Below are 13872 nucleotides of genomic sequence, written 5' to 3' on the forward strand. Positions count from 1 at the left end.
AGGACAGTTTCTAGAGTGTCCCTATACTTATCACTTCCAAACAGGAATTCAGTTTCTCTCTGCAAATCCAAAGATCCATTGTGCAGAACAAACTTTATGAGGAATCCTACACCACCCTGGCTTTACACCCTTACCAAATCCAAAGGTCTGTAGTTCTAGGATATTTTTTGTAAGAAAAGTAATCATATATGTCTACATTAATAATAACTTTGATTAAAGACATCAATATCTCCTTTTATATATCTAATTTTATCCATCTAACCATAAATAAAAGTACATGCCAGAATTTTGAAAATTGTTTTAGAAGTACCGACCTGTTCAACCACCTTGATGGGATTAAAGTCATTTTCTGGGCAGGATTGTAGTTCAGATAGCCTGTATTTCAAATCCTCCCTCAGTGACCAGATTGGATTGATTGTATTTTTTATATATGTGTCCAATTCTTCAGATAAGTTCAATTCTAGTTGAGAAAAGAATTTTTTTTCAAAGAAGCTCATATTACAGAACTATTCTATCAACTTTCTTCTAGTAATGATACCATTAAGAATGTGGCTAGCATTATAAATCTCATTTATGAGACCCTTAGGAAATATACCAACAGGAATTTGTGTTCAGAGAAAGAGAAGGAAGAGAGACAAGGGGATCAGTGGCCTGAAAGGACAGCATTTGGTATGCTTTTACGTTAAAACTTTCCTTAATGTAGCATGTGAAAATTCTTACCAAAATTCTTCAGGTCCAAAAGACACTCACATTCAGGGCTCCCCTCATCAAGAAAAGTTTGGATTTCAGATTCCAGTTTATGTCTGGAATGGACAAATGTTAGAATAAAATACATCTATTTACTAATACAATCTGAGCAAATAAAAAGAAACTAGAGAACAAGCGTCTCTAAAGTAAAACTGGCAACTCATTTTAGAGAGCACTCTAAATATGTCTTGGTTAAATCTATACTGTATTTCCCTTTCCCTGTCCATCTGTCTGTCCCTGTGGAAGCTTAGTGATTCGTTCAGAGGTGGTTTCCAAAACAATCACTGGCCTCTCCACTGATCCCGCCTCTACTGCTCCAGGCTCCGCTGACTGTTTATCTATCTAGAAATGGGTCTGCATAAGGTGAACAACATGAACCATATTGACGTTCTGGGCTAAGTGATTCTCTCATGCATTGTGACAGATGGCCAAGACTCTTCCTTTAAAACTATTTTAGAAATAAGCATTTTTGTGGGAATTTCTTATGTACAGAAGTGTCCCGAGAATTGATGTACTCTACGGTTGTTTGTCTTAAAATACAAGAATCTAGAAACTTTTACTGAAGTTAATTTCCAAACTAGAGATTTGGTGTTTTCAGGGGTCCTTACAGGGAAGTAATAATAATAATAATAATGTTGGTATTTGTTAAGCACTTACTATGTGCAGAGCTCTGTTCTAAGCACTGGGGTAGATACAGGGTAATCAGGTTATCTCATGTGAGGCTCACAGTTAATCCCCATTTTACAGATGAGGTAACTGAGGCACAGAGAAGTTAAGTGACTTGCCTACAGTCACACAGTTGACAAGTGGCAGAGCTGGGATTCGAACCCATGACCTCTGATTCCCAAGCCCAGGCCCTTTCTACTGAGCCACGCTGCTTCTCTAAGTAATTTTTAACATTGCAGATTTCCACCTTCCTTCAAATAAAGAACTACTGAGAAATTTCTTAGATGCCCATGGGGAGACAGGGGTAGCGTGAGGGGGAAACCTGTCCTCCTGGATGAAAGCTTATGAGTCTGAACCAGTATCACCTCAGGAACTGGATCAATGGAAGGTCTGAAGAAGAGGATGACAGGAGGATCGAGGTTTTCTGGCTAGACATGATGTGCTGAAACACTAAGGGACCCAAAGAGACCCTCCAGGAAGACCAAAAGGTACCCATAGTCCTAAGGAGTATTTGTCTGGCTGGGTAAACAGTTTTAGAAACTTGAGTGTATTTCCTCATGGTGGAAATAGTCCAGGTGAGGGAAATATTTCATTTAACGTGATCTTATTTTATGCTCTTTTGAACTAGAATTAAAGTTTCCAGAATTATAAAATGCATTCTAAAATGCTTACCACTATTTTTAAATGGTATTTGTAAAGGGCTTACTACGTGCCAAGCACTACTCTAAGCTCTGGGGTAGATGCAAGTGAATCAGGTTGAGCATGGTGCCTGTCTTCATGGGGCTCATAGTCTAAGTGTGAAGGAGAACAGGTATTGAATCCCCATTTTTAGGAAGAGGAAACTAAGGGATTGAGAAGTTAAATGACTTGCCCAAGGTCATTTAGCAGGCAAGTGATAAAGCCATCATTAGAACCCAGCATGGACTACAGATATGGGCCTGGGAGTCAGAAGGTCATGTGTTCTAATCCTGGCTCTGCCACTTGTCTGCTATGGCTTTGGGCAAGTCACTTCACTTTTCTGCATGGCGTAGTGGATAGAGCACGGGCTTGGGAGTCAGAAGGTCACAAGTTCTAATCCTGGTTCTGCCACTTATCTGCTGTGTGACCTTGGGCAATACACTTCACTTCTCTGTATCTCAATTACCTCATTTGTAAAATGGGTATGAAGACTGTGAGCCCTATGGGGGCCAGGAACTGTGTCCAACCTGATCTGCTTGTATCCACCCAGCACTCAGGACAGTGCCTGGCTCATAGTAAACACTTAACTAGTGCCACAATTATTATTTTCTGTGCCTCAGTTCCCTCATCTGTACAGTGATGGATTAAGACTGTAAGCCTCATGTAGGACAGGGACTGTGTCCAACCTGATTTGCTTGTATCCACTCCAGTGCTTAGTACAGTACCTGGCATATCGTAAGAGCTTAAATACCATATTCATTATTATTATTAACCCACATCCTCAGACTCCCAAGCCTGTGTTCTTTCCAGACTGCCAAGCCTGTGGGCCCCTCATTGGCCTTTTTAGTCACACAAGCTATTGGACCTCAAGTTATTCCATTCCCTGTTGTGTGCAAAAACCTTCAAATTACTGGACGTAGCCATCTAATCATCCCTGTTGAAGAAGGCTTTGACCAGAATAACCAAAATTTTATTTTTTAACAACATATGTGAAAGGGTATGAATTAAGCTTTCTGTCATGACCAAGCGCACTTAGGTGGAGCCCAAACAGATATTTTGGAGGTAGTCTACCTTGTCACTCCATGGACCGGAAGGTATTGGGGGAAAGAAATGGACCCTGGGCTAAGGAGAACTTTCACATCAGGCAAATGTTTTGCTCCCAACATTCGCAGGCAGTAGGGAGGGACAAGTATAAGATTTTATATTAAGTGATTTGTCCAAGACTTCAGGGATAAATCAGAATTAGAACCCAGGTCTCTTTATTGCTAGCCCAGGTTCACTCCCCAAAAGCTCCCTGTCTCTCTCGTGCACCAAAGAAAAATCTATGTTGAGATTTAAATTCTAAGCTAAGCAATATAGGCCACATCTGTAATGAAGAAAATAATGCCAGTGCTAATCCAAATAGAATTAATCTCTCCAGTGCTTCCTCCACAATTCAGATTGGTTTAACTCTTTTGGCTGCAGGCTGCAGTCATGTCAGGGACCCAGAAGGGAATTACTGGCCTAGAACTAAACTGCCTTTTAAAAAACAAGCTTCACAAAACAGGGATCCATTTACCTAAGGATCTGACAGATAATTAACACTCTGACTTGCTTCCAAATGATCTGCATAGACTGGATAGCAAACTGTGCTTCATTCCTCTAATAACACCTGTTTTCTATTGTTTTTTCCAGAATTTTATTTCCTCTGGGTTCTGCACCTGTTTGAGACTGAATTCTTTTCTAGAGACACTCTTGCCTTGTTGGAATTTTCCCCCTTCTGGACTTAGAGTGAAAATTCAGTGGGGAAGAGAAAGGTTTATTTCTTGATTGGAGGCTTTGAGGCCAAAAGCAGTAATGGTGGACTCTCATATCCTTTCATCCCAAGGCATGTAACTTCCAAACACGATTTACACTTCTTTTAAGAGCATCAGCAACCCACATGCTATGTCCTCTAAAGACACTACCTCGTTTCACAGAGCCAGTACTCAGGCTCTTATATATTATTCCCCTCAAGACTGTAAATAATAATAATAATAATGGTATTTGTTAAGTGCTATGTGCCAAACACTGTTCTAAGCATTGGGGTAGATACAAGACAAGCAGGTTGTTCCATGTGGGACTCACAGTCTTAATCCCCATTTTGCATATGAGGTAACTGAGGCTCAGGGAAGTTAAGTGGCTTGCCCAAGGTCACACAGCAGACAAGTGGCAGAGCCGGGTTTAGAACCCATGAACTCTGACTCCCAAGCCCAGGCTCTTTCCACTAAGCCACGCTGGTCATCGTGGGCAGGGAACATGTCTATCAACACTGTTGCATTGTACTTTCCCAAATGCTTAGGACAGTGCTCTGCAAGTAGTAAATGCTCAATAAATGAGTGATTGACCGAACTTGAAACTTGACCTAAGATTACTAATATAGCAGCCAGAAGCCTTAGTTCAAATGAAGGAAAGTGCCATTTCACAGGTGAAGAAGCCCAGCAATCTTAAGTCTGGCACTGATTATGTGCATGGCCTAGCAGAAAGCAGATGATCCTGTGAGTCAGAGTACCTGGGTTCTAATCCTGGCTCTGCCCATTGCCTTTTATGTGACCTTGTTCATTCATTCATTCAAACATATTTATTGAGGGCTTACTGTGTGCAAAACACTGTACTAAGCATTTGGGAGAGTACAATACAACTACAAACAGACACATTCGCTGCCCACAATGAGCTCACAGTCTGGAGGGGGAAACAGATATTAATATTTATAAATAAATAAATTACATCTAAATACATATCTGGGGATGGGAGAAAGGATGAATGGAGGGAACAAGTAACTTAACTGTGCCTCTGTTGTCTTCATCTGTAAAATGGAGGTTCAAAACCTGCTCTCCATCCTATTTAAACTGTGAACCCTATGTAGGATAGGGACTGTGTCCAATCTGATCAACTTGTATCTACCTCAGTGTTTAGAACAGTGATGGACACATATAAAGTGCCTAATGAATACCATAATTATTTATTATTATTGGAAAAAAATTTAAAATTCCTCCTGAATCTATTTCCTTGTCACTAATACAGGGACAATTCCATTGATGAAGTAGTTAGGGACCTTCAGGAGCTGCTGAGTGAATGCTTGCAGGTATTCCTGTTGTGGAAAAAGTTGGACTTTAAACAAACATTTACACTCTACAGTTAGAACTGAGAGTGTAATCTATGATGCATGGATGATGACATCTTTCCAATTTTTTTTTAATTTTGGGAAAGGAGCTCCATCCTGACTCCCACTCAGCCTTGCACTGGGATTGGAACAGAGAAGATACCAGAAATACACTTCTGGGCTAGGTCCTCCTGGAAAGTCTCAGGAGTCTAATGGTCTGTAATATTATAAATACATATAACTTAGATGTCTAGGGTGGGCCCAAATTTCTTTTGGTAAAAGGAGGAGTGAAAATTGTGGGAATGTTATCATTTTTATGGGCAAATTAATAAGATCCATGTCTAAACTAGATTATTTCCTTTGCTTGCCTTTTACCAAAAACCTAGACCCTACTATTTATCCTGTCCTGAAATATCTAATAACTTTGTTTGAAGATGCCATTTTCATTATTAAAATTTTTTTTCAAGCTAGTATAGTATATCTTTTCATAATCGATCCTGTACACATCTAAAGTTTCTAGGTTCAGTAGTTTTTACGTCATATAGCCATTAGCAAAATAAAAAAAGAATTTTCCCAATTAATTCAAATAAGAGCAATTCTTGTAATTACTCCTCAAAAATATACCTTTGAGCAAGCCCAAAACAGAGAAGTTTCATCCATAAAAAAGAACATTTTAGACAGTGATGCACTTACTATCAAAGTTCTTTAACATAGGAGTTAGCATTTCCAGAGTGCTTTATATGTTTTACAATCATTAGTTATGACAGACTTATCCTTAGTTTATTCATTGTTTATTATAGTGGAGAGTGCCAGCCAGGCAGACTAGAATTGTGACCTGGAGTATCTTTGTCTAAGGTTTTCATTTAGGCGATTTGTCAACAATATTTTGTCTGGAATCTTAATTGTAGTGTTGGTTTGACAGCTCAAACCCTATAATATTACTGAACAGATGTGGGCGTATTACAGTTTATAGATATTTATTTTGAGAAAGAAAGAGCTTTCTAAATTCAATGATGCCACTTTCAATTCAGGTTTTATATTATAGCAGAAAATATTATAACATAAACTTGTTAAAATGAATACTACTGCTAATAGTAATGTGTGTAAGTGTATCTGGTACATGACAAAGGATTTATCAATTTTTCAAGACTACCAAAATGTTAAAGTTGATCAGTAGTACTATTTCCATTTTATAGACGATAAATCACAACTAGAACTCCTGGCTGTTTCTATAATGCTACGTTCACATGACCGTTGTAGTGAAACTGAAATTTCCAGAATTTCAAAGAAATAGATCAAGGAACCAGCTGAGCAGTAGTTCATTACAGCAAAGACTTGAAGTATGAAGAGGAAGTCTTCTCTCCTTCTAACCTGGCAAGAATCTCAAACTCTGTTTGTCCTCACTCCCAGCACTTCAAATTCTGTCCCACTATCTACCTACTTAACCACGATTTAATTCTGCTCAAATCATCCCAAATTATAATTCCTAACCATTTCTCATTGAATTCCTTCATCTTGAATCCTTGGGAGCCAATACAAAGTTTTTAACATTAACCTAACTCTAAACTCTAAACTCTGAAAGCCCCAGACTTCACAGCTCTGATCTGTACAAGTGTAAAATGAATTTAACACCATCTACTTCTCTGAGCTATTTCAAGGAATCACTAAGAATATAAAAAGCTTTGCTACCCATTGATAAAAGATGATATAAATTGAAGTAATTCTTGGTAACCCAAGAGGTGAGAAAAGTTGTATATTTCTGTGAAAAGAAGATGCCATTTGAGGCATCTATTTTAAGGGGGTTGAGCAGTGAGAAAATAGGGTGGCAAATGAGTATTCCCAGCCTTAGATTAAAACATTTAATTTGTGGCTTTCACAGTATGAAATAAATGAACATGGAATTATTTAATATTTGCCTGGCATAAATAGTTTTCTTCTCAATATCTGCCCCTAGCCCTCTCCGTTGGGCAGAAATATGGAGGAGGCCTCTAAGCTCTTACATGTCACTGGTCTGTTACCACATATACACATATACAATCATTTCCTCAACCCTGTCATCCAATCACATTTATCTCTAAATATGCTCCCTGCTCATGTTTACTCATGTTCACCCATCCTTCTCTCCCTTTAAATCAAAATCCACCTCCTCCGGGAACCCAAAAAGTACAATTCTCAAGCGGTAAACCAAGAATGCTATAAGGTGCAAACGATGTCATTCTACCTGAGCAAGATCTGGAAAGATGATAAAATGGAAGTGGTGCCCATTGGCGGGACCTCAGCACTACGGCCTATGAGAAGTAGCATGGCTAGTGGAAAAAGCATGGGCCTGGGAGTCAGAGGGTCTGGGTTCTAATCCCAACTCTGCTATCTGCTTGCTGTGTGACTTTGAGCAAATCACTTAAGTATTGTGCCCCAATTTCAACTTCTGTAAAATACCTGTTCTCCCTCCCCCTTAGACTGTGAGCCTCATATGAGACAGGGACTCTGTCTCATCTGATTATCTTATATCTCCCTAGCAACCACTACAGTGGTTGACGTATAGTAAGAACATAACAAATACCCCAATTATTACTATTTTATGAAACTAATCAATTTTGCAGGCCCCCACATGGTGGGTGATGTCATCTCTGGCAGTGGCAGCAGAAAGAAAGAGAAAAAGAGAGAGGGACAGCAAGAGAAAGGATCGCCACACTCTCCAGGATCTCCCCCCACCATCCAACTGACATATTATTCGAGGACCTGGGATGGGGAAATTTATCTTATCCTCAAGGACAGTCAGGTTTCCCTAGTGGCATGGTCACCTCTTGAAAGTACCTCTTAGTGCCCAGCCTGCCTATCAGCAGGTATAACTTCCCCATCCTAAGCGGGAAGCCCACATAGACAAAAACCACATTCCTCTAGTCAGATGATAGCACCTATTGATCAGCTAGCAGTCTCATTCTAAATGGGACCCCATGTGGTGTCAGAGTCAAGTCCAATTCTCACCTATGTATGTTTTCCCAGTGCTTTGTTTATGAGGCTATTTTTTGCAGGGGAGTGTTGATTTTTGTTATTTGTTAAGCACTTACTGTGTTCCAGGCACTGTACTAAACACCTGAGTAGATACAAATTAATCACGTTGGTCAGAGTCCCTGTTCCACATTGGGCTCACAATCTTAATCCCCACTGTACAGATGAGGTTACTGAGGCACAGAGAAGTGAAGTGACTTACCCGAGGTCACCCAGCAGCAGACAAGTGGCAGAGCCATTGTCTGTGCTGTACTGACCTGCACACAGTAAACACTCAATAAATACTACTACTATACTGCATGGTAGTCCCTTGCTCACTCTCTCCACTTCCCTTCCTCCAACCAGGCCCGCCAATACAGTGCCCGATCCATTCTTCCTCCTAATTTATCACTGAGAGACTCACAGGCACATAGGCATATCAAGTGTTGCGGCCTGCCACCAAACCAGGGGCTTCAACACATGACTAAGGAAGCTCCATGGAGCCACTGCCACTCTTCTGAACTGCTGTGTGTAGGACAAACAACAAGCATGACAGTAAGCCAAGGAGAGTCTCTAAATATCTATGGAGCGGTCAGAACTGGTGGCCTTTTCAACCACAGGAGGTAGTTCACCAATAGTGGTGTCATTTGAGGAAAATTACATAGCACAAATCTATAGTTGATGCATATTTCTATGTTTGTTCATCTTATCTTTCCTCTTTTTAATGAAGGGGAACCGGGACTATTTTGTAACACAAACCTTGAAGGCCTCAACCAGTGCTAAGTACCTAGGAGCACTTGTGGATAAACTTGCTGAAGTGCTGATTTCAAAAATCACTGACTTGATATGAGGTCGCGTTTTAGGATAATGCAGGAAATAACCTTCACTCTCTTCCCCTTCTGGTTTCATTTTTGCTCCAATTACAAGGTTAAATAAATTCTAGTCCTTATTACTTAAATATTTCCCTATGCTCACCGAATCCTTTACCTGCCATCCCAACCTAAAAAGATTATTATTCATAATGGCATTTGCCTCTGACTTCTATCTTGCTCAAGAGCAGTATAATATATTTAAAAGAGGAAAAAATCCAGGACAAAATTTGCTTCTTCTCCAGTGTGTTGCTTTTACATTAACGTTTGCATCAGTGAACACTAAAATTAAAGTTGCCAATGCCTTTCCTTTGAACCTATTTTCAGTTCCGCTTAACTCTCCAAAAATTTCTCCATGGAGCTCAAACTTTCCATCTGTACAAGGTGACTTTTGGGTGGAAAGGGTGAGTATGGTTTAACCATTTTTGTTCAGGGATGTAGACTGAAACTGGTTCATTCTTTTAGTTTTATAATATTTTTTTTAAAAAGACAATCCAAACCAGTTGGAGCCACAAACTTAACACTAAAAAAGTAGGTATTTCCTGACAGAAGAGGGAACACTATGATTTTGATCATGCTTAAAGCAAAAGTAAAGTTCACAGAATTTGGAAAGTTGAACCTGCATACACTAAAAAATGCTTACTCCATTGCAGAGTATATTATTCCACAGACATTTGCACAATGTTCAAGAAATGCACACTAAGTGGAAATTTGATGTCATAGAAGCCTCTCTGTGAACCTTAAAAAGAACTTAACCCTTACTTATCTGTCTCTCTCATAAAAACAAACATATTTGTGGAGAACTTTAAGTCAGAATTAAGATACAAACTTTTATGTCACAATCTCCCTGATACTTAGACTGTGAGCCCCATGTGGGCCAGGGACTATGTCCAACCTAATTAACTTGTACCCATCCCAGCAGGTAGAACAGTGTTGGACACATGGTAAGCACTAAAATACCAGAAAAAAAATATTTTGAAGTTCACTATGTCCTTTCTGATGTATGAAAAGTCAAGAGATCATAAATGGAATATTTTTTAACTAGGCAGATGTAGTTTGCAGTTGAAAGAAGAGAATATGTTAAACAGCCTACTATGAATATTGGATAAAGGCATCTTTTTCCTGAATAAATGCTCTGTATACAGTAACACTAAATACCACTAAAAATATAGAGCATATGTGAAGATGAACATGTTTCTTGAAATTTATCAGTGAGATCCTGATGTCTCGATTTGCTCTTTGGAAATGTTCTGATTAAGATTTCCCCAAATTTTACCTGATTTCCTTCAGCCTCCTGTGCTCATGCCACCAAACCTGCTTATGTTGTTTCATTAGCATTTGCTCTTTTGTCATTTTGGAAATCTTTTCTGTTTTTTCAATCTAGTTTTAAAGGAGTAAAAAAAAAGGGAAAAAAGGAAAAAAATTAAAAACTCATTACAATCTTAGAATATATCTTATTTTTAACTATTTGTGAATAAACTTTTTATGCCTTTAACTTGTTTCCTGGAATAAAACAGTGCTTAAAAAGTAATATTTCAGATGTTTTCCTCTAATGTTCAATATCTCATATTAGAATGGAAATTTGTCCTTTATCTAGAATTTAAGGGGGAGAGTAAATCTTTAGTTAAAAAGGGAAAATGACTCATTCGAAAACCTGGCCAATTTGAACAGTTTTACGGTAGATCCAATAATTCCTCCCCTACCCCCACCCCCCAAAATATGTGAATTATGGATGCTTTTGAGACTGTAGTTTTGGTTTTTCAAGAAAATCTACAAATCTTATGTGGAGTCACATTTTATGAACAAAGCTACCAAAGAGATATGGATAAACATAAAAAACAATGCAAACAAGCAAGTCAGTCTGAGATATTCTCAGTAACAACAATGCCATGCTGTGTCACATTTAGTTATCTGACTGATTTCAGAATGCCACCTTTTATCAAAAATCCTCAATGACCACAGTATACTGGATGCTTAGTCATGTGCCATATCACAGTTTATTCTGGCACCAGCTGCATTCGAATATCTCTTTGTATTGATAATATTAAAACAAACATTAATACCAGGTATATTGGAGGGCTCAGCTCAGTTCAGATTTTAATTCTGCCAACATATAATTAATGTTCTGGGCTACAGAAGTATTTAGTGCCAGAAAACGACCTTATGGACATTAAACATATCACTTTTCAAGATACTATACTTCAGGAGCCAACATCCAAAAAGGAATTAAAAAGTGCAAGCAATTTCTACCTGCCATGCACTGATTACCTAGGCCTCGAATTTACCACCCTGATACCCTGGCTAGGGAATCAGAATTAGAGGATTTCTATAAACAACCATTTTAGAAAAACAAAAATTGAAACCTAAATTCTCCCTTCAGGATTTCTGTTCCTTAAAAAAAGGTCGACATCCTCCCTAAAGTTATTCCTTGGAATTACTGAAACCCACACCAAGGAATTACAGTTACTGAATCTTAAACTGCAGGCAAAGGAACTCCCAAAACAGCCTTGGCAGAGACATCTGACCATGGAAAGAGCAGGCTTCTATTTGAATTTTCATGGCAACTCCTAATTTTCCTGTGCATGCTTATCTGACCTCAAGTGCCCTGTCTTGTTTCAAAGGACCAAGAGGCTTCAAAGGACCAAGAGGCCTGGATCTGGGACTTGGGCTACTAACTAAGGGAATGGAAAGAGAAGAGAAAGGGAAGAGAGATTCCAGCAGGAGGAGGAGAATATGGTTATTCTGAGGGTGTGTGGGACTAGTACATTGATGTGGTAAAGGCAGGTACATTAGAGGGGCAAAAATGTGCACACTGGTGTAGTAAAAACATGACATCACCCCAGCCATACTGAAAGATACACGCTCCGCCCCACCCCACCCCCAGTTAGCCCATCTCTGGAATCATTACCTGTGTGACCCACAACTTTACAAATGCCTGTTTGTAAGGAAAGTTTGCCTACTTCCCTTGGCTCAGTTGTCTCTGCTCCTCTCAATGGACTACAGCAAATGCTGTGCCCATTTAGAAGCAGTGGGGGAATCTGCAAGTCTCTCAGCAACTCCCACTGGAGACAGCTACCTCAAAAAGGGGTGGAAAGTTGCCAGTCTCTCTCAGGCACAAGATGTTCTGAGCCTAGGCCTGATGAGGGTCTCTCTAATTAATGATTCATGTTCCCTTTGCTCTTGGCCTCTAAAGAGGCCCCAGAATTCAGCAGTTGGGCCAAGCCAACAATCACAGGTCAAGAGTCTTCGTTGCCTAAGCTGTGGCATTGCCCCAAGTCCAGAAAAAAAACCGTGGGACCAAAGCCTATGATTGCAGGTTTCTTCCGAGGCTCCTCTTGAATCCTCTACTTACTCCTCAACAAGCTCTTTGCTACCCTCTTACTTTGCTCTTGTTCTCCTGTAATAATAATAATAATAATGTTGGCATTTGTTAAGCGCTTACTATGTGCCGAGCACTGTTCTAAGCGCTGTGGTAGACACAGGGGAATCAGGTTGTCCCACGTGGGGCTCACAGTCTTAATCCCCATTTTACAGGTGAGGTAACTGAGGCACCGAGAAGTGAAGTGACTTGCCCAAAGTCACACAGCTGACAAGTGGCAGAGCCGAAATTCGAACCCATGACCTCTGACTCCGAAGCCCAGGCTCTTTCCACTGAGCCACGCTCCTGTATAAAAGTGAATTACTAAATTAGCTTCCTACTTGACCCTGATCAACAAGTTCACTGACTCTACCCTCATCAGCCCTTACTTAGTCAAATTGTAACTGACAATTATACCCCAGGTAAAGGCTACACTGTAATTTCACCTTCAGTCTCTGGCCTACTCAACGGTGAACTCTCTCAAATGCAGGTTGGCAAATGCCCTCCCTCCAGTCATTCATTCATTCATTCAGTCATATTTACTGAGCACTTATTGTTTGCAGAGCACTGTCCTAAGCACTTGGAAAGTATAATACAGCAATAAAAAGAGACAATCCCTGCCCATAACAGTTCTCTGCTCTCCCTAGCACCAAGTCTACTGAGTCCAACTTACTCCTGCTTCTTCTCAGGGGGAACCAGTGTGCCCTAGTGGAAAGAACCCACCCTCCTCTCTCGCCCCACTCCAGTCTATTCTTCACTCCGCTGCTCGTCTCATCTTCCTGCAGAAACGATCTGGGCATGTCACTCCCCTTCTTAAACAACTCCAGTGGTTGCCTATCGACCTCCGCTCCGAACAAAAACTCCTCACTCTAGGCTTCAAGGCTCTCCATCACCTTGCCCCTTCCTACCTCTCCTCCCTTCTCTCTTTCTACCGCCCACCCCGCACGCTCCGCTCCTCTGCCGCCCACCTCCTCACCGTCCCTCGGTCTCGCCTATCCCGCCGTCGACCCCTGGGTCACGTCCTCCCGCGGTCCTGGAACGCCCTCCCTCCTCACCTCCGCCAAACTGATTCTCTTTCCCTCTTCAAAACCCTACTTAAAACTCACCTCCTCCAAGAGGCGTTCCCAGACTGAGCTCCTCTTCTCCCTCTACTCCCTCTGCCATCCCCCCTTTACCTCTCCGCAGCTTAACCCTCTTTTTCCCCTTTTCCCTCTGCTCCTCCACCTCTCCCTTCCCATACCCACAGCACTGTACTCGTCCGCTCAACTGTATATATTTTTGTTACCCCATTTATTTTGTTAATGAATTGTACATCGCCTTGATTTTATTTAGTTGCCATTGTTTTTCGAGATGTTCTTCCCCTTGACTCTATTTATTGCCATTGTTCTTGTCTGTCCGTCTCCCCCGATTAGACTGTAAGCCCGTCAAACGGCAGGGACTGTCTC

General features: G+C 40.5%; 1 protein-coding gene across 3 annotated transcripts in view; it reads right to left on the reverse strand.

The window, feature by feature from the left end:
* Window positions 1-13872, reverse strand: part of CCDC148 (coiled-coil domain containing 148) — a 130084-nt gene that overhangs the window by 70356 nt on the left and 45856 nt on the right. For all 3 annotated transcript variants that reach the window (XM_029071515.2, XM_007671139.3, XM_029071514.2), the window contains 3 exons: window positions 10346-10449; window positions 721-803; window positions 315-460 (listed from right to left, as the gene is read on the reverse strand). In XM_029071515.2, the coding sequence (XP_028927348.1) occupies window positions 315-460; window positions 721-803; window positions 10346-10449 (333 nt within the window). The remainder of the gene's footprint in view (window positions 1-314; window positions 461-720; window positions 804-10345; window positions 10450-13872) is intronic.

The sequence above is a fragment of the Ornithorhynchus anatinus genome, chromosome 9 (genome assembly GCF_004115215.2).
Source record: "Ornithorhynchus anatinus isolate Pmale09 chromosome 9, mOrnAna1.pri.v4, whole genome shotgun sequence".
NCBI lineage: Eukaryota > Metazoa > Chordata > Mammalia > Monotremata > Ornithorhynchidae > Ornithorhynchus > Ornithorhynchus anatinus.